Source organism: Rhinatrema bivittatum, chromosome 4 (assembly GCF_901001135.1).
Source record: "Rhinatrema bivittatum chromosome 4, aRhiBiv1.1, whole genome shotgun sequence".
In the NCBI taxonomy this organism is placed as follows: Eukaryota; Metazoa; Chordata; class Amphibia; order Gymnophiona; family Rhinatrematidae; genus Rhinatrema; species Rhinatrema bivittatum.
In genome coordinates, this window is record NC_042618.1 from 202,651,043 (window position 1) to 202,672,938 (window position 21,896).

Here is a 21,896-nt window from a genome sequence, read left to right on the forward strand (position 1 = left end):
ATGTCTTTATGTGATACAAAGGAATGAAGAGGTTTTGCTGGGCTTAACCCTCGTGGTATCTACATATTCACTATCTAAAAGTGTGTTAATACCTGTTAACCTTCATGCTCACATATACATGTTTTCAAGGGTTTTCCTGTTGTCTCCCCTTGCAGAGTCTGTGGATTGAAAGAACCACTCTGATCCTGACTCACAGTCTTCCTGGAATTTCTCGCTGGTTTGAAGTGCAGAGGAGAGAGTTGGTAATGCGCATTTTCTTATCTCTGTGTTAATTGGAATGCCCCAGGCTATTGTTTTGATATTCCATTGGTGAAGAATCTGGAATCTTGTATCCATTTTCTTCCAGTCCTCCAGTCTTGTCATAGGCCCTGAAATTATTAAAGATAGCAGCAGTGTTTTACTGCCTCTTTAAAAGGACATTGCTGTTAAAGCTTTAATCCACTGAAAATATGCACCTGCATTCTAAAGACTAGCCACAAGATGTCCTTATTAACTCACAGATTAACAATCCTATTTAGATATATCTATAAAATATGATAGCATCAACCAATATGATTTTTAGGGGGTTTTCAAAAGGATTTACACATATAACCCCCAGCTTATGCGTGTAAATCTACTTTTGAAAATTAATCAGGGGCCTATGTATGTAAAAGTACAGATGTTTATTTAATTGTTTATTTATTTATAAACTTTTTTATACCGACATTCGTGGGTACATCACGCCGGTTTACACATAACTGGAAAAGATTGGAAAGTACAAAGAACAGGGAGGGGGAAAAGGGGAGCAGGGTAGAAGAGAATAGGGAAGAGACAGCTAGGAAAAAGCAAGTTAAGGAAGAAATGTATAGGAACAGTACCATTATAAGGTACAGGAAGTGATTAACATTAATAAAATACAATATGATACCTTGGTGAGAGTGCAAATATTGTCCTAGGAGATATACGATAGGAATGATTATTACAAGGCAGTACAAAGCAGTATAAAGTTGAGGAACAATAGGGGAATAACATATTAAGGGAATCGGGGTGAGGGATGTATACATTGTAAAATACTGATAAATTAAGCAAGCTGGGAACTAGGGATATGTACAGGTAAAGGCGAATTGACATATTGCATTAATCTATGATTATGAGAAGCGCGGAAACTATATAAAACATCTAAAGGATGAAACTAAGGGGGGGGGGAGACAGGAGGAAGCAAAAAATTGAAACTAGGCTAGATTGACAGACGGAAAGACAAGGAATGAAACGGGGCTATGGGGGGAGCTAGGGAGACTGTAGGGACTGAGGAATAGCAGTGGGACTGTGCGGAAATTATCATCAAACTAGGTTTGATTCGAGTCTGGGTAAGCTTTTTTGCATACTTCTACATACACTGTGCAAAGGTGTTCTGGGAGGCAGCATTGGGGCAGAGTCAGTACTTAGGCACATAGTTTTTTACTTTAAAAGCTATGGGGCGGGCGTGACTGTGTGAAAGGAGCACCTGGAGAGCCCCGAGATTACCTCAGAAGCAGCTCAGCTGTTCTTGACTGCCTGCTTGCCAGCCCCGACGTCATCCGGAGGGGCCGAGGAGACGCAATAAGATCGGCGTCCAGCAGACAGTGAGTGCGTGACTGTGTGAAAGGAGCACCTGGAGAGCCCCGAGATTACCTCAGAAGCAGCTCAGCTGTTCTTGACTGCCTGCTTGCCAGCCCCGACGTCATCGGGAGGGGCCGAGGAGACGCAATAAGATCGGCGTCCAGCAGACAGTGAGTGCGTGACTGTGTGAAAGGAGCACCTGGAGAGCCCCGAGATTACCTCAGAAGCAGCTCAGCTGTTCTTGACTGCCTGCTTGCCAGCCCCGACGTCATCGGGAGGGGCCGAGGAGACAAGATCAGCGCCCCCTAGGCGCACCACTACCGCCGGCGCACCGCCAAAGCCGCGTGCGCCGCCAAAGCCGCGCGCGCCTAAGGGGCGCATGTGGCTTTGCTCAGCTTAGCTCGGAGAGCGAGGATCGAGGTGGAACTTTGCCACCAGTCACCGCCACAGAGGCAAGTACTATTGCATTGGTATAAGGAATAACTAGATTGTTGGAAAGTTAAGATTGAACTGATAAGATGCCCCCAAATCGGAAGGGGAAGATAAGGGTTTTCCCCTCACTACCCCCTCCATCGCCTATCCAGCAACAAATAGTTCTTTTCTTATCTACTCCTGCATCTCCAGCAGCTAAGGATACCGCCGACTTGGGCTTATTGGGAGAACAGTCCATGTCAAGGGAGGAAGCTTCGCTGAGTCCCAATCTAGATGTACCCCCAATGTGCAGGGCAGCGGAAAGTTTCATGGGAGGGTCACAAGGAGGATTTAATACATCTGAGATAGGAACCCCGTCTAGGAGTGGAGATGGATTAACAGCGGAGGGAGGAATACAGACGGGAGTGGATGACCAGAATGAAACTCTCAAGCGCCCTGCGGTGGTCACACTGGAATTGCTATGGGACATGATGGCTAAAATGTCAATGGATATAAAAGGACTAGAGAAAAAAGTTGATATAGTGACAGGGAATAATCAGCAGGAATTAATGCAAATCCGAGAAAGTGTAAAAAATTCTGAATTAAGAATAAAGGCCTTAGAAGATAAAGAGGAAAATAACTTACAATTTCAGTCAATAGTAGCAAAAGATAGAGATTACCTATCTAGAAGACTTGAATTATTTGAAAATAATAATAAGCGTTTGAATCTGCGCCTGATTAACTTCCCTAGGGTAGCTGGTCAGGTCCCGATGGAAACTTTAAGGTTATTTTTTATGGAAAGTCTATGTTTCCTAGAAAATGAGTTGCCAACTATTAGCTATTGCTATTTTCTACCAAAAAGAAATCCCAACTTGACTACAGAGGAGATGCCCTTTCAGGGCAATCTAACAAATTTCCTTGAAAGCACTGATAACCAGATAATTGATAGGGGATTACTACTAGTTGCATTTTCAACTTTGCTTGATTTAAATAAAGTTATGAAACGTTATTTTAGTAAATACCCTATTACATATCACGAAAGTTGGGTAAATATTTTTCCAGATTTATCCGTGTTAACACAAACTAGAAGAAGAGAGTTTTTGACCTTTAGACAGGAATTGTTGACAATGGGATTTGCATTTACCCTCAGATATCCCTGTAAATGTATTGTTAAGAAAAATCAAGATGTTTATATTTTCTTTATTCCTGATCATCTTAAAGTTTTTATTGAGCAAAAAAGAATAGCCATGTCTCCAAGCTTAATCCAGTAAGAAAAATTTAGCAGGAATACAATGCAAGTTTTGAATAAATTAATATTTCTTATTTTGCTCCCTTAGTTTGCCATGCCTCTGTTTATATACAGATATTTAGAAATGTTATCCTTTGATTAGATCATAATTAGACCAATATATGTTATTTAAAGATAAAGTTGGATTTATATTTATAATCTGAAATATTATTATGGTGTAATTATATACCTATTTTTGTTGTCTAATATTGAAAAATCAATAAAAACTTTAAATATTTAAAAAAAAAAAAAAGCTATGGGGCGGATTTTTAAAGTGTTACACGCGTAAATCATGCGCGCGCCGAGCCTATTTTGCATAAGTCCGGCTACGCGCGCAAGTCCCGGGACATGCGTATGTCCTGGGACTTTGTGAAATGGGCAGGGGCGGGACCGAGGCCTCTGGCACAGCGGCCATGCTGGGGGATCGCACACCGGCAGCCGGCCGGCGCGCGCAAGTTACGGAGGCCAGAGGCAGGTGTAAATAACAAAATAAAGGTGGGGGGGGGGAATTTAGGTAGGGCTGGGGGGCGGGTTAGATTGGGGAAGGTGGGGGGGCGGAAGGAAAGTTCCCTCCGAGGCCGCTCCAATTTCGGAGCAGCCTCGGAAGGAACAAGGAAAGCTATCAAGGCTCTCCTAGGGCTCGGCGTGCACCCCCTTGCACGTGCCGACCCCGAATTTTATAACATGGACGCAGCTGCGCACGCATGTAATAAAATCGGGCATACATTTATGCGCGCCAGGTAGCGCGCACAAATGTACCCCGCACGGGCAGGTTTTAAAATCCGGCCCTCTGCATGTAAGTTACCACATACAAGCTGTGCCTTGCTTGAAGCAGGTGCAACTTCATGTGAGGTAATTTGTGCACATGCTCCTCCAATTACTCAAGGATTTTCAAAGCAAATTTATGCATGAGAGTTCGCTTTCAAATTTTTCAGAAAAGTCTGTACATACAGTGTACATGCAGTGGCATGCGGTGACATATATAGTAGGGAATTCAGTTTTGCTCCCTCAGTCCCTTTTCCCCTCCTACAACACCTCTACCCCAGGTTTCCAGCAATCCCTCAACCCCCCTCTCCCCAAGATACAAAAGACACTTGGAACCCATGTGGCCTATTTTAACATGTATTGGGTGTGGGCTTGGACCTCAGAAAACTCATAACCATCTCCAACTCCTGTAACAATGTTACCATTTGGTACTGTAAATAATCATTAAGTTATTTGTCTTATCCCCATACAGTTCTTTTTACTCCTCACTGTTCCTCTTTTTTCTCTCTCCCAGTTATTCTACCCCTGGTTTTTTGTAACTGCTTCCCCCTTGCACTAGTTTAGTTCTACTGTTCAATGCATCCCTTGTTTCTATGTAAACCGGCATGATGTGACCTGTTCATGAATGCCGGTATATAAAAAATCTAAATAAAATAAATAAATATAAATAAATTTACAAAATAGTAAACCTCCCACACCAAAGCAGCTCGATCTGCCGGCACTCAAATAGTAAGGACTCTACCTACAAAACGGCAATACTTCAAAAATTACATCAGGCCATAAAACACCAGTACATCCCCTATTAGGTAAACAGAACAAGCCAGGACGCAAAAAAATAAGTGTAAATTAATAAATACATGTACCTAAAAATATTGTACTAAAGCTTTTAAAACTCCATAGGTCCCTTCTTCAGATATCAGATCAGAGACATTCACATCTAAAGACGAGTCCTATATTGTCTCAGTAGCTCATATGCATTATTTTTTAATAATATTTACATAGATCCAATAAAAGTTATTACAATCTGCCGAGAATATGTTTAACCCAAGACACAAATCTGCCATATCAAAACAACACTAATTCCCATGACTCAAACAGCATCCACCCTATCCAGGAAAGAGCAGCACTGCAAATATTACATTAATAAAATACTTAAAAACAGACATATCAAATAACATCCAACAATGAAAACTAACATCAAATAATATCCATCAATTAAAACTAATAGGTATAAAAAATCCTCCACTCTGCATGCCTGGGTACATCTGATTTTCAGTCACCCTGAAATTGTCCTGGTTTAGTAGGGGAGGGGAGGGTGCACAAACTTTATCCTCTTTCTCTTCCCCATATACACACTCGTAACATATGTTCATTCTCTCCACACACACACACAGGCACTCTCTCGCACTCAGTGGCTGTCTCTCCCTCACACACAAACGTAGACACTCACACTCAGTGGCTCTCTCTCCCTCACACACACAAAGGCACTCTCTCACAGTCAATGATTCTTACATACACACCAGGCATTCTCTCACACTTAGTGGCTCTCTCTCCCTCTCATACACATACAGGCTCACATTCTCACTCACTAACACAGGCTCAGGGCCTCTCCCTTTCTTCTCAGCCTGCTGGGTTGCTGGTCATTTCTTCTTCAGCCACCATGGGATAGGCTCCATGGCAGCCTGCTGGCTTTTGTCTTCAGCCGCCAGCAGGATGGGATCTGCTGGCTGCTGCTAGTTGCAGAGTCTCCAATCTTCTTCAGCCGTTGGAGGATGAGCTCCATGGCGGCCTGCAGATCTCGTTGTCTTCAGCTGCCGGTGGGATGGAGACTGCTAGCAATCCCCAGATTGTGGGGACTCCTCTCCTCTTTAGCTGCCATGGGATGGGTTCCGCGGTAAACTGCTGGCACTTATTGTCTTCAGCCACCAGCAGGATGAGTCCACTGGCAGCTGCCAGATCACGGGTTCTCTAATGTTTAGGGAGACACTGCCACCCCCACTAGCCCAAGGTCATGGCATGGGTTGTAACAGAAGCCACATTTAAACAATGTCATCTCTTGCTGCCATGTGGCAGTCTTGCAGTAAGAACTGTGAGGTTGTCCCTGCAGTAGCAGGAGATGACGTTCATTTAAAAGCAATTCCTACTGCCAGCTGTGAGGGCAAGTATGTGGACTGCATTGGCTCAGGTGGGTTTATTCCTGCCCGTTCCGATGTATAAAACTGGGGTGGCACTTGCTACCCTGTAATGATGCCAATGACTGCAATTGAAACATATGCACACCCCCCCCCCCGTGTGCCCCCCAAAAAAGAAAATTGATTAGGGCTGGGGATTCACTAAATTCCCTGAAGGCCCTAATCACAAGCCACTGACATGAATACTTTTCTGCTATTTATTTATTTGATTTATATTACGCTATTTTAGGCACTTCGAAGTGGATTACATTCAAGTACTGTAGATATTTCACAGAGGAAGATGCATTATATTTTCTGTGTTTGGGTTGGTAGAGGAAAAGTTAAATATCTGTCTGCATTTAAAGTAATGTGACTGTAACATCTTTAGAATAAGACATGCACTGGAGGAAGCAATGGGAGAAATCTATCAGTGCACTAGCATTTCACATATATATTTATTTATTTATTAAAGGCTTTTCTATACCGAATTTCTTGATACAAATCAAATCAACTCGGTTTACATCAAACAATTAGGAACTATAACCAACCAAACAGTAAATACAATTTGAAGGAGAGTAAAGTTACATTATAACAAGGATGTATAACTTGGAGGAGGAAAAATAAGAGGGGGACGAGAGATTAAGATATACATTGGGGTATGCGAAGGTGCAGATAGAATACCTCATGATAAATTTGTAAACATTCTCTTAAAAATTTATATACACGGTTTAGAATTTGTAAAGTGTATAGTTGCTAGAAATGTTGTAAGTCAGGCTGTTGGGCTGGTGTCGGAGAAGGCTCGGCAGAACAGCCATGTCTTTAATTTCTTTTTAAAAGTTAGAAGGCATGATTCCTGCCTGAGGTCCGGAGGCATGGTGTTCCAGATAGAGGGACCTGTGATGGAAAATGATCGGTCTCTGATATTTGAGTGTTGTATAGCTTTGATAGAAGGCACATGTAAGGATCCCTTGTAGGCGTCCCTTAAAGGTCTAGCTGTTGAGTGTAGTTTGAGGGGGTATCGTAGATCAAGGGGGGTCTGATGGTGAATGTATTTGTGGATTAATGTAAGAGATTTATGAAGAATCCTGAATTGTACAGGGAGCCAATGTAGATCCTTTAGAATGGGAGAGATATGCGCTCTTCGATTGGTGTTTGTCAAGATTCTCGCCATTGCGTTTTGGAGTAGCTGAAGAGGTTTTACAGTGGAGGCCGGGAGTCCTTGCAAAATGGAATTACAGTAGTCGATTTTGGTGAAAAGAATGGCTTGGAGGACCGATCTAAAATCATAGTGGAATAGGAGCGGTTTGAGTTTTTTGAGTACTTGTAACTTGTAGAAGCACTCCTTTGTGGTGTGTTTTATGAATTGCTTTAGGTTCAGGTGACTGTCAATGATGACGCCTAGATCTCTAGCGTGTGAAGTATGTATGCTTGTATGCATCTGGTGTTGAAGGGGACTACTTTCTGGGGTGATTAATAATATATATGATGGAGAGGTTTTCCACATTGGCTTTCCTTTACATCTTTCTTAATGCAACGTTGTTATCATCAGAGCTGTATTGGGATGTAGTCCATTCTTGGTTGTCCTGTGTAACAGAGGTGACGTATGTTTTTAGTATCTTTTGCAATGAAGGCTGTACAATGTTTCACATTACATCTCTGAATAAGAGAGGAGATAGTTGTTTGGAATATTTATTTTTGTTGTTGCATTGCTGCCTCTGTGAGTCTACTTTTTTATTACATTAGTTTTGGGGATTTTATTGCAGCTTTCCTGATCAAGGAGTGTCAGTGTGGTGACTTAGGCAATAGTTAATGGCCATTGTGTAACTTCAAAGACTGCTGGGTAGAGGAAGGAGTTTGTGCTGCAGTAATGGAGCTTATACTATATAAATAAAGGTGAACTTAGTGAATGTGTACTAGGGTAAGTGGTCCATATGTACATCCCTCCCACCCCCCACCCCCATACTTAAAGATACCTCATTCAATGGAAGCCTACAGTCTACAATCAGAACATAGTGTGTTGGGTGTGCTTCATGTATGGGTGCCTTTAGGAAACCTTTCCTGTATAAGAGAGACCCTTGACCTTGCTCCCATCAAAAAATTATGCTTTACAGCAGCTAGTCCTAATATAGCCATTGCGAACTGTCCTAGCTAGTAAGGCATCCTGGGTGCTGTAGGGACTCCTTTAGTTTTGGTGTGCGCTCTTTTCTTCTACTGTGATATGTCCACAAGGCTTTATACAACCCTGAAATGAACTGGTTCAACGAATCCTTCCGACTCCACCAATCCAACAGGCCCATCAGACACCAACACCTCGCCTCCATGCCTACACCTTCTCCCAAACACTACAAACTTACCTCCACGAGAGCCCGAGCGCTTTCTATCGCCGGGCCCACCCTTTGGAACGCAATGCCTGTCGAACTACGACAAGAAGAATGCACAAAAACATTCAAACGTAAGCTAAAGACCTGGCTCTTCACCAAAGCATACACCTAATTCCCCCACTTTCACACTCACACCCATACTCTCCTTCCCTCTCCCCCATTCCTCACTCCCACCTCTAAATTCCTCCTTCGCCCCCTTCCTGTTCAGTCCTCTTACCTTCTCCTGATTTCTCAGCTCGCCTTCTCCTTTTACCCCATCCACCCCTCCTCCCCTCCTACACCCCCCACCCCCTCCCCATCCCCCCTCCTCCCGTATAACTCTACACAATTGTATTTCCATGGCATTGCTGTATTTATGAATACTTTGTACATAGTGATACTCTATATATATTTGTAAATTTTGCTCATAAGTTTTGTTTAATTATTTCCCTCCTCTTTCCCCCTCCTCATTTGTTCTTATGTTAAATTCGTTATATCTGTTCGATGTAAACCGCCATCCCAGGCGCCTGTTTCAGTTACACTGTAAACCGATGTGATATCCCGGATGAACGTCGGTATATAAAAATTTTAAATAAATAAATAAATAAATAAATATGTGTTCATAAGGTCTGTACCATTTAATACCTAAGCCTAAAAGTTGTAAGACACTGGTGCTGATAGCTGGAGCTGGGGTTGGATGTTGCAGTGGAAATTATAGTAGATATTAGTTGATATAGCAGGGCCCTCCATACCAACATTACAGGCATTCATCTGACCCAGAGCATCTACAAAGCGTGAATACACCAGTGTGATTTAGACAATGAGAAGGATATAGAGACTTTTTTCCCCCAATAGTATTGATGTCTCTTGTCCTCAATCATTATCTCCAAGGCCTGTGCCTGATTAGAACCAGTGTGATGACAGGACTTATGAAAAGAATATCATCTCTAATATATGGGCCAACTCTTCTTGAAATTAGGGCTGACACGCCAGTTCACAAAACCTGTACCATGGAAACTGATTGCATGTTTCAGGGTAAAGACAAGGCTTGACCAAAGGTGTTTGTTCGTTTAGACAGCACCAGAATATAATACATCAGTGAAATGAAGGTCCATGAAACATATCATAACAGTTCAAACTACCATGAGTTAAATTAAATAAAACACATGACACCAGTTCAATCATTTAACCACTTTATTGGCATCAACATGTAGTCACACAAATGGTACAATGAGTGCATCTTTGCTAGTCACAGTATACAAAGACAAGATGTATTAGAAGTTATGCCAAAGTGACAGAACATTTATCTTTGTAAGAAACAGGAACAACCAATGTCACAAAGGGCACAAGTAAATAGGCATGCAGGTTGTTTTATCCTTATACAAACTGGTGATTACAGCAAAGAGTACAGAATGTAGAAGTGGCAACCTAATATAAACAATTCCCCTGAAAAGGAACAACAGATGCAACAATTTAAAAATTCTGCAATATAAGGCTTAAGTCCATGTAGGGGAGCAGGCAACACTGTCTTTCAAGTGCCAAGACAGTCCATGCTGAGAGAGTGCACAGAATCTAAGCCTAGTAGCAAAATCTTTCAAGGCCCATGTTGAGTATATTCACTGAAGAGGAGCAGGCAGTCAAGCCTACAGTAGCAGCATGAGACTGATGGGAGGAGGCCAATGACTGGAGACAGCTGAATGGAGGCAGGAGGCTGGGGAGATTAGACTGCAGATAGGAGATTGATTAATGCAGACATGAGTCAGACTGTTGAGAGATGAGAGTGGACACTGGAGACCTGAAATTGGATACCATCTCCTACTGTAGCAATAGTACATGCATATGACTTACATATATGAAACTTGCACTATCAGCAGCATCAGAGAGGGCAGATGACTCTGATAGCTAAGATTACAAGGCAGCAGCTCAGCACAGGCCTCTTCAGCCAGGATAGGTCCAACAGGTGGTCTTCCATCTATCTGGCACAGAGACTCTTCAGCCAGAACAGCTCTAGCAGGCAGTCTTCCATCTAATCAGCACAGGGACTTTTCAGCAGGACCAGCCCAGCTGAATGCTAACTTTCTAGGCAACCAATGTTGCTAGACACCACTGTTTAGGTCTTTATCTGCCTTTTCACTCTTTATGCTGTTTACTGAGTGGTGGCATGAGTCCTTGTCATAGCCCCTGGCCTGTCCTGACAGCTGTGGACTACTTATTAGTGGTGTTGAAATCTGTGATGAGTGTGGACTTGGGGCTGCCTGCTGGTATGACTCCCACATCTGTATTAGAGTTGCATTAATGTTATTGAGCGCTATGACATGGAATTCCAAACTTGGGACATCATGAAGTCCAGCTCTGAAATGGCTTTTGTCTGCTCTCTGTGGACCCGCTTCAGCCACATAAACTCTCTCCGTATATTTCACATATGTATAACATAATGTCTTTCAAGCTTCTCTGACAGCCTATGTATGTTATCTACATCAGGTGTCTGCTATGCTCCAGAATGTGGTGGCGAATGGGGCTCACCACTCCATAGACTTCATCTGGAGGTTGGCTGGTATGATGCTCCTCTGCTTCCTGTAAGATGTCTGGAGGGTTCCATGAAGGAGATGTTCAAACTATCTGGCAGCTCCTGTGTCTCCATAATTGACTATCTAAATTCACTCTCCTCGATGAATGTGTCCAGGCTTAAGGAGATGTCCAGCAGTAGGGCCTCCACTAACTCCTCCTCCTCCTCCTAAGGTCCAGATGTTCCTCCTCCATTTGTTGGGTCTCTGCCTTCTCTACATCTTTGTCTTCCTCCTCCTCAGCATCCTTCGGATCTTGAACCTGTTCCTGCCGGGTGCTGGTACCTGAGGCCTAAGTGCTGGTTTCTCTGCAAAATAATAAAAAAAAAAACATATAAATGTCTAGTAACATAATATATTAAGGTAGTATAATATGAATGTGACACCTCTGAATCTATCAAAAATCAAACTACATAAGAAATCAGAGGAAATAATACAATCTATATAATATTTGTATATTATATATTTTTTTATCATTGTTCTTTTATTCTTATTTCATCCAACACCAATCTAATGTCTAAAACATATGACGTGCACCCAGAAAATACATAATTTTAAAATGTATTACAAACCCCCAATTATATTACTCTTATTTCCCATATAACAAATATTAATACAATATCCAAAATATATTTAAACATATAAAACCCATTAACAATAGCATAAACTCATACATATCATCTCATACCATTCAAATCCCACTCCATACATATCACACACTCATTACAATCCACCATGCTGTTACGATCCTGCTCGCAGAGCCCATCCCACGAGCAGGCCTCTCCACTACTCACCGCTATTGCTGCCGATGCCGCCGGACTCTGCTTGATGCGGCCTGGACCACCGCGTTTCTCCTGTCACCATTAGGCTGCTCCCTGTGGCCCGGCCGCCTTCGTGCCTTCTTCATCGTGGCAGGACGCCGCTGGTTTTCCTTTTGTGGCCTTGCCACTGTCGCTGCCACCGCCGCCCTGCGCAGCCTAGTGCCGCTGCTGCAGATGCTGCCAGGACCTTCAAGCAGCAGGAGCCACCGCCTTCCATCCTCCCAGCGGGGAAGACACCACCATCTGGAAGTCTTCACCTTCACAGCATAGTGCTGCCGTCGGGGCTTGCTCCTCCATCTGCGCAGCAGGGACACCGCTGTCCATGGTCCTGCTCCTCCCTGGGTCCTCCTCTGGGCTCCGGCACGTGCCTCTTCACTGCATTTAAAGGGCCAGCTGCGGGAAAAGCATGAGGCCCCACCGGAAGTCCTCTTCAGCTCACTTCCTGCTTCAGCCCTATAAAAGGGCTCACTTCCAGTTCCTCAGGGCCTTCGGATCCAGAATTCACAGTTGTCTGTGTTCCTCTTCGGGTCAAGGTCCTCCGTGGTCTTCACTTGTCTACATGGCTCTTTGTTCCGTGTTCCTGGTCTCCTTGTCCTGATGTTCCTGGTCTCTTCCTTCGTCGGAGCTCCTTCGTGTTATGGTTATTGATGTTTGGGTGGATCCTTGGACACTGTGGCAGCTGACCACGCCCAAGGGGGGCAGTCCCGTGAGGGACCACAGTGTCAGGCTAGACTCTGGACACACAAACACAGATTTGAATTTTTTATTAAACAGTTTTGGAAACCACCAGAGGTGGCAGTAGTGAGTAGTAGATGTTAAGCCCGGCTAGGCAGGTCTCCCACAGATGCTGGAACAGCGAATCCTCTGCTAGGCTGTACTGTAGTGGAAAGAGACTGAGAGTTATGAGTACACAGTAAGAAGCATTCAGAGTCCCAGGTAGAATTAGGAGAAGCACCAAGACAGGGAGAACAGGCCCTCGAGGAGTGAGTACCTGATCCCTTAGAGCAGAGAGACTCAGTTGTATTGTACTCACGTAGCAGTAACAGAGATTCCACTAGATGAGAGATCTGGCACCGGAACAGAGGGCAGGCCCTCAAGGAGCGAATACCTGGTTCCAGTGAAACAGTACTGTGGAATAGTTGGTAGTTGTACTCACAGATGGAAACTGTTAGTGACGTCTTCCAAGTAGAAAGGTTTGAAGATGCAGGCAGCGACTCAGGGAACATGGGCTCTCGAGGAGCGAGTACCGGTTTCCTGATAGCACCTGAAAGAAGCAGAAGAGGCCCCCAAGGAGCAGGTACCCCGTTAGCAACCCCGAAAGGTGTAAGAGTTCCAGATAGCGCTGGAGTGGCAGAGCAGCTTCGGTTCGGAGAGCAAATCCCATCCGTAGAGTTACCGTTGCTAACTCGATGAGCTAGCAAATACTGTAGGCTTAAATATCCGGGCAGCGTGACGTTATATCAGGGGGACGCCCCTGAGGTTCATGCCAACATGGAAATAAAGATGAGGGCGGCATGCGTGCGCGCACCCTAAGGTACCTTGAAGGAGCATGGTGGGAGGCAGCACCAAAGCCGGTTCGGGGACGCCGGAGAGGACTGCAAACAGACGCCGCGGCAGTCTTGCGGGAGGAGCCTCAAGTAGTGAGAGGTAGGCGGGGCGAAGCCGTCGAAGATCGACTGTCGCAACACTTCGTCGCTTGTTCCATGTGCTGATGTTTCGTTCCTGAGTCCTGATATTCCAGATGTTCCATGTTCCTGACATCTTGGTCCTGATGCCTTCGTCTTCGCCTCTGCAACCAGTTCCCAGTTTCCTGCATCCACCTTTCCTGGCGTGCCACCGTCGTGGTCCGTGACCAGCCCATGGGGGACTGTGTAGGGCGCTTTGTTGTACAAGGCTTTCTTCTCGTCTGCAGCACAAGTCTCCGGAAGACCCTTGTTTTTAATGTTTTGAGTTCCAACTTCCGAGTCTTGAATCTATTTTATTTTATTTATTTAAAAGTTTTTATACACCGCACATTAAGGCATTTACATGTCCGTCTAGGCGATTCACAATCATACAAGCATAATTAAAACAAACTTAGTAAGACAAATAGAACAAATTTGTAAAAGGGGTTTAGCTTCATAGTCTTGAATCCTGTCCCGGTCTTCGGAGTTCCTTGTCTGCTTCCATTCATGCCCAAGACTCTGCCAGAATCTGCTCTACTTCAGCATGGTCCGCGATCAGCCACAGGCAGCTGTGTAGGGCACACCCCGGTACAGGCTTCTACTGAATCTTCGACATGTTTCAGTTTCAAATTCCACTACTTCATCTGGAGTCTGCTTCGCGCTCAGCGTGGTCCGCAACCAGCCACTCATGGTTGTGTAGGGCTCGCTGCGATGCAGTTCTCACCCAGTAATTTTGCCTGAAACCTTGCCTGAGACCTTCTGAGTAACCTGAATCCTTGTCCGAGTCTTCTGAGTAACCTGAATCCTCGTCAGACTTCTTCCAAGTTCCAAGTCTTCGTCTGAGTCTTCCGAGTAACCTGAGTCCTCGTCTGAGTCCTTCCAAGTTCCGAGTCTTCATCTGAATCCTTCCAAGTTCCATGTCTTTGTCTTGTTCCTGCCTTCTGCCTCCTTCTGGCCTCACCCACTCATCATTCCCAAGCGGCGGGTCTGAAAGGGCTTTCAAGTGGCCGGAGGGCTACTCCTTAGACCAGCATTGCGTTGCTGGGTCTCCTTGGTTTGTATAGGTCCAGCGGAGGGCTGATTCTGCCTGGTTCCTGTCTGTGTTCCTTGCCTTAGTTCCAGTCCTGCTTGTTCCTGCTCCGCCCGTGCTTGCATGCTCTCACCTCCCACGGTGTGGCTCGGGGCTCCTCTGAGTCGTGCCGTGGTTCAGGGGCTCATGCTCTCCCATGAGCTAGCGGCCGTGCCCATATCAGGATCTGTAGGTCACAGTCACAATACATGAATTACCCCTTTGCAAAACTTATATTTCTAATCAATGAAATGTACTCAAACCAAATATCGTGAAAAGTTGTTTTTTTTTTTTTCAAAAGGACAATACCAAACACACCATCTCACTTAAATAATCTTCCAATTATCCAACAAGGTCCAATTATATTTTATACCCAAACGTCTGATGTGATACATTAATAATGTTGCTCCCATATATTCCCGTGGAGGTTACTTTAATGAACAGCATTTTATTGAAGAGATGGAGGAAGTGAATTTGGAAACCTAATGGTTGAATGTGAACCTTGAGATGAATGTGGGGAAGAAATCTCATATCATGAAATACGTGCCTGTTGTGTGGCATTATTGCATGGCGTGTTGTGATATAACCTTGCAAGAAGCTATTTATGGATAATATGCCAGTAATGAAATTAAATTGATCTTCGCATGAATTTGGAGACATATCCCCTGAAGAAGCCCGGCATGGGTGAAATGAAGGTCCTCGACGGGAATATATGAGAGCAACATTATTAATGTATCACGTCAGGCATTTGGGAATATAATGTAATTGAACCTTGTTGGACAATTGGAAAATTATTTAAGTGGGATGGTGTTTGGCATTGTCCTTTTGAAAAAATCTTTTCACGATATTTAGTTTGAGTACATTTCATTGATTAGAAATATAAGTTTTGTAAAGGGGTAATGCATGGTGGATTGTAATGTGTGTGATATGTATGCAGTGGGATTTGAATGGTATGAGTGGATATGTATGAGTTTATGCTATTGTTAATGGGTTTTACATGTTTAAATGTATTTTGGATATTGTATTCATATTTGTTACATGGGTAATAAGAGTAATATAATTGGGGGGTTTGTAATACATTTTATAATTATGTATTTTCTGGGTGCATGTCATATGTTTTAGACATTAGATTGATGCTGGATGAAATAAGAATAAAAGAACAATGATAAAAATAAATAATATACAAACATTATATAGATTGTATTATTTCCTCTGATTTCTTACGTAGTTTGATTGTAGTAACATAACATAGCACAGTAATGACAGCAGTAACTGCCGCTCCATGTAGGTTACTCCCATGTTTCTGTTGAGGGTAGTATCTGCTGCTCCATGCAGGTTACCCCCATGTTACTGTTAAGGATAGTAACTACTGAACTATGCAGTTTAATAGGTAAAAGTTAATATTACATAAGATCCAAATGTAATCATCCTAAACAAAAATTCTCTGATGTCCCAAACATTCCTGTATTTATTTGTCAAGCTTACCTGTGCACTCATGCAGTGTCCAGAGACTCTTCCATGCCCTCAAAGACACAAGCATTCAATCAGGTGCTGCTCCATTGCTTTCAGAATTATGGGGCACGGTGCTCCTTCTCCTGTCTCCCTCATGTACCTTCTCCTACTTGCCACCTTTGCATTCAGCCGGGCCTTTAAGACTCTGGACCAATGGGACACATGATCCCAACAACTCTTAAAGTCATTCCTTCTATAGACAGTATCAGCAATCTTCTTCCATATGACACCCTTAACTGCCTTTGAGGTCTTGGCTGCAGGGATCCCAAAACAACATGAGTTGTTGGATAAATAGATCGTTGTCCTCAGTGCTGAACTTCTGTATATGAAGACGCTGCCTGCTCTCTCCTTGACTGCCTGATGGTTGGGTTGCCACTTCTAGAGAAATGTTGTCTCTTGTTCTTGGACCTTCCTCCCCCTGCATCTGTTCCTGCTCTGGCTGCTGCTCCACCCTTTCCTCTTGCTGGCCCTAACCTGCCTTCCTTCTTCCGGAGTCTCCTGTCTGTGCCTATCCCTCTCCCTCGACCTCCTTTCTCTTTCTCTTTCTCTTTCTAATTCTCATTCTCCCTGTCTCCCACTACTCCCCCCCCTCTACCACTCCTTCTCGCCATCACTGCCATCCCTCCCTCCTCCCCTCCCTACCAGCACTCATCCTATGTACATGCCTGTCATACCTGCACCAGCTTCTTTCATGCTTTATCTTCACATCTCTCATGCACATGTACCCCTTTCTTCCACTCTAAACACAAACTGACAACAAAACCACAAAAACTTACACTTGTTCCACACACAGGAAAAGACAGCAGACAGAGGGGAAGGTAAACACTGAAGAAACAAGAAAAGACAAAGACACAGTACTCTAGTGATCATATTCCAACTCTTCTAACCTCCAGCAAACTCCTCTAACATCTCACCAAACTCCTCTCTCCACCAGCGCTTGACATGCCTTCAAAGGAGCAGCTGCAGGAAGCTGCTTTTCATAAACAAAAAAAAAAAAAATGCACGACACAATAAACCAATGCAAGGAGTGGCAAAATTATGCACAACGCAATGTTTTATTACGCGATGCAATGTTTTGAAAATGTTCCTAAACACGACCACTTTTTATCACACGAGTGTTAACTTCCATAACGCATTATATTTCTTAAATTTTATTGAACCTAAGTAAATATAGCCCTAACTTTGTACCTGAGGCAGTGGAGGGTGAAGTGACTTGTCCAGGATCACAAGGAGCAGCAGCGGGATTTGAACCCTTGCTTATCTGGTTCACAGTCTGCTGCTCAAACTTTGTTGAGGACAATATTCAAAAGCCATTTAGATGGATAAATTGTCCACTAAATGGCCTACTAAATATTGGCCTCTAGGCTACTATGCTACTCCTACGCAGACTTTGAAAATTACCCTCCTTGTTTGCATATTTGTAATATTAATTTTCATGTATCATCTGAAACTTTGTTTTCATAAAAGGTAGGTATCCATTACTCTGTGTTTCTACATCAGGGGTGGCCAACTCCAGTCCTCAAGAACCACAAATAGGCCTTGTTTTAAAGATATCCACAATGATTATGCATGAAATAATTTTGCATACAATGCAGGCAGTGCATGCAAATTTATCTTATGCATATTCACTGTAGATATCCCAAAAACCAGGCCTGTTTGTGGATCTTGAGGACTGGTGTTGGCTACCACTGGACTACATACTGGAAGTGGATTAACTAAACCTCCAAAAGCCAAGTAACAGGACCAGAGACAGAGGTAGTCAGCCCAAAACAGTTCATTCTGCATTTTAGAGCAGGACAACTCTGGCAACTGGTTCCTCTTACCCAGAGTTCGAGTCACATTTCTGTGTTAGTATTTATAATGTTTTCTTCTTTTTCCTTCTGCTATGGGAATTAGTACAGTCCATGGCCACAGGTTTACTCATGTTGCATCCCATGCACTTTATCTCACTCCTCCCTTATTGCAGTGAAATGTTTCCTCATTTCACCAAAGCTGAGCAAGCACTGGCTGAGTCCTGGTGGCGAGTTCTCATTATGACTCTATTATCCAAGACAGTCTCCTTAAATAAATACACTACAGACTTATCGATTAAAATAAGTTGTACTACTCTGTGCCAGTCCCAATTTGGGGAGTTGTTGTGGTGCTCGATAACAGTAGTGCGGGGGAAGGGGGGGAAGAATCATTCAAAATAGCTTCCACTGTCCAACCATGAGTAATCAAGAATGGTATGTTACAAACTGATAAAATCCCAGAGCTAGAGGCAGCCCAAAGGCTCAGTGGTGCATAAGACTGCATCATGCTCCATGGCCCAAGACTTGTTTTTTGTGTTCCAGGTTGAGGTGAGCCCTTTAGAAAATGCCATTCAAGTTGTGGAGAACAAGAACCAGGAGCTGCGGACCTTGATAAGCCAGTATCAGCACAAGCAACTGCATGGCAACATCAACCTGCTCAGCATGTGCCTGAATGGTGTGATTGATGCAGCTGTGAATGGTGGCATCGCACGCTACCAGGAGGTAAGCAATGACAGGATGCTGGCAAGGATAGTGGTTAAAAGAAAGAAGGGTATAAACTCTAAGACTCGGATATTTTGTTTCTGTTGTTCATCCTCAACTTCTGGATCTCATTTCTCTACTCCTTCACACCTGCCTTCTGTCAGAGAACCATTGTGCCTAGCCACAGATATTTATTTATTAATTTATTTCCATTTGATATTCCCCCTTTTCCTAGGAAAAGAACAAGGAGGATACAAAAAAAGATGTGAATTTCAGTACTTATGTCTAGGGGTGGGCAACATTTTACTAAAGGCAAAACTTATTTTGATCACAAACAGTGGTATTGTCCATTGTTGTTCCCTGATTTACTGCATAGGTTTCTAAAGCTGCAAAATTGTTTTCATCTCAAATAGATGTGTCTACACTATGGGGTGAATTTTAAAAGCCTGGCACATGCCAAAACCAGGAGATATGTGCACAGGTTGGGCCAGCACTTGCCAAGTGCATTTTAAAAGCCGCGTATGCGCATATCTCTCAGTATGGTGTGGTAATCCAAAAGAACTGTATGCATTGGGGGGTGAAGGGCTGATGTGCATGGAGCAAGAGAGAGACCTTGGGGTGATAGTATCTAACGACCTGAAGTTGATGAAGCAGTGTGACACTGAGATAGCCAAAGCCAGAAGAATGCTAGGCTGCATAGAGGAATATCTAGTAAGAAAAGGGAAGTGATAATCCCCTTCTACAGGTCCTTGGTGAGGCCTCACCTGGAGTACTGTGTTCAGTTCTGGAGACCGTATCTCAAAAGGGACAGAGACAGGATGGAGGCAGTCCAGAGAAGGGTGACCAAATTGATGGGTGGTCTCCATCGAATGACTTATGAGGAGAGGTTGAGGAACCTGAATATGTATACCCTGGAGGAGAGGAGGAGCAGGGGTGAGAAGATACAGACCTTCAGATACTTGAAAGGTTTTAATGATCCATGGTCATCAACAAACCTTTTCCATTGGAAACAATTTAGTAGAACTAGGGATCACGATTTGAAGCTCCAGGGAGGAAGACTTAGAACCAATGTCAGGAAATATTTCTTCACTGAGAGGGTGGTGGATGCCTAGAACGCCCTTCCAGAGGAAGTGGTGAAGAATAAAACTGTGAAGGATTTCAAAGGGGAATGGGATAAACACTGTGGATCCCTAAAGGCTAGAGGATGAGAATAAATAAAAAAGCTTGGGGGTGAACCTGCATGGCCGGCAGTTACTTTCCTTAGCAGAAACATGCACGGAGCATCAGTTACTACCTTGGGAAGCTTGCTGGACAGACTAGATTGACCATTTTGGTCTTTTTCAGCCATCGTTACTATGTTACTATAAGTATGCGCACAAGTGAGAAAGCCCAAAGCGTGGATTGGGTGTGTTTGGGTGGGGCGAAGGCAGCACACAGGCGTTCCAGGAATTTATCATGAAATGTGGGCATAAGTTTTTACAAGCACAGGTATGTGTCGGGGTCCTCTGCCACGTAACTTTACTACTGCTATGAATGGCGTATATGTAAAACAAAACAAAAAAAATCAAGGGTAATTAGTGGGGTTTTAAGGATTGGGGCTAATAGGGGGAAAGGAAGGCTAATAACTTGGGGGTTTGAAAGTCCTAGCCCTTACCTGGGTGAACTGGGAACAAACTGGGAAAACAGGTAATGGCATTGGCGCGCACGTCTATTAAAATTTTCCCACTTACACGGTAGATGTGGCATTTACACCCACATCTGCGGGTCCATATACAATTGTGCACACATGTACTCACGTTCATCCTATTTTATAATGTGTGCGTATATTTGTGTATGTTATAAAATAGCTGCATCCTTTGGCACGAGCCGGCATAGGCGTGTACATGTGCACCCGCACACCAGTATCCTTGTACTGTAACTGGCTTTAATCCTAGCTCAGGATGGTTAAAGTGTGTTACCACTTAGCTGCTTTATTGGTCTGTGTGAAAAGCATTTATGATCTTCAGGTCTTATTGGACAAGTGTCAACCATACTGAAACTATTAATCACTGTTGACACTACTGTTGACCCTACGTGGTAGTATGAACAGAGAATCCAAGGAATGACTGAATATGGAGAGTGGAGTCATAAATGATCTGGAGAAAGGAACGACGAGTGAGATGACAAAATTTGCAAATGACTCGAAGTTGTTTCAAGTCATTAAAACAGCAGCAGATTGTGAAAAACTGCAGAAGGACCTTGGGAAACTGGGAATCTAATGGCAGGTGAAATTTAATGTGGACAAGTCAAAGTAATGCACCTAGGGAAAAATAATTACAACTACAGGCACACAATGCTGGGTTCCATGTTAGGAGTCACTACCCAGAAAAGCATCCTAGAGTCCTTTTGGACAGTATCTTGAAATCTTCAGTTCAGTGTGCAGCAGTGGTCAAAAAGACAAATAGAATATTAGGAATCATTTGGAAAGGAATAGAGAATAAAACGGAGAATATCATAATGTAACTGCACCTTGAGAATTGTATACAGTTCTGGTTACCCCCAATGCAAAAAACCATGGATGAACCTTTCCATGGTTCATCCTTAAGTCAGACCATGGAAAGGCATCGACCACGTCGGTGCCTCCCCCATAGCAGTCTCGTGTGAAGGAGGTGCTACACTCCGGTCCTCCTGAGGACTCAAGGTGGTCCCCACTGATACCGGTGGAAAGTTCAGTTCCTCCCCGTGATCCGGGGTCAATCTGATTATGCTGCCTCCCCCTCCTCAAGCTGTTCTATCCTTGGCAGCTTTTGAGGCCACTAGCCATTCTGTATTGTACCTGTTCTTTGCAGAAATGGAGGACTTTAGTTTTCAGTACTGTCAATCTGACAGATTTTACAGGCATTTAAAAAATCCCAGTGAAGTCTAGCAATTTCACCATCTGTTATTTTTATAATCCTAAAATTCTACACATTAAAACTAAATTGGATAAAATCAGATACTGTAAGGTAAATTTTCAAAGGCTTAGTGAGGTCCATGCAGATAAAAACAGATGTTGCACAAGTAGACTGGCTGGATCTGAGCTAAGTGAATTTGCAGTTGTCTAAAATTGTAAATGTACTTTCATAATGTGTTTACTTTTAGCCGCAACTTAAAGGGGTATTCCAGTGGGTGTAACTTGGATAGAGAGAAACTACGTGTGCATTTTACAACCTCATTTGCAAT

General features: G+C 43.5%; 1 protein-coding gene across 4 annotated transcripts in view; it reads left to right on the forward strand.

Moving 5' to 3' along the window:
- Positions 1-21,896, forward strand: part of DOCK3 (dedicator of cytokinesis 3) — a 1,203,328-nt gene that overhangs the window by 1,075,859 nt on the left and 105,573 nt on the right. For all 4 annotated transcript variants that reach the window (XM_029599541.1, XM_029599543.1, XM_029599542.1 and 1 more), the window contains 2 exons: positions 156-242; positions 18,537-18,716. In XM_029599541.1, the coding sequence (XP_029455401.1) occupies positions 156-242; positions 18,537-18,716 (267 nt within the window). The remainder of the gene's footprint in view (positions 1-155; positions 243-18,536; positions 18,717-21,896) is intronic.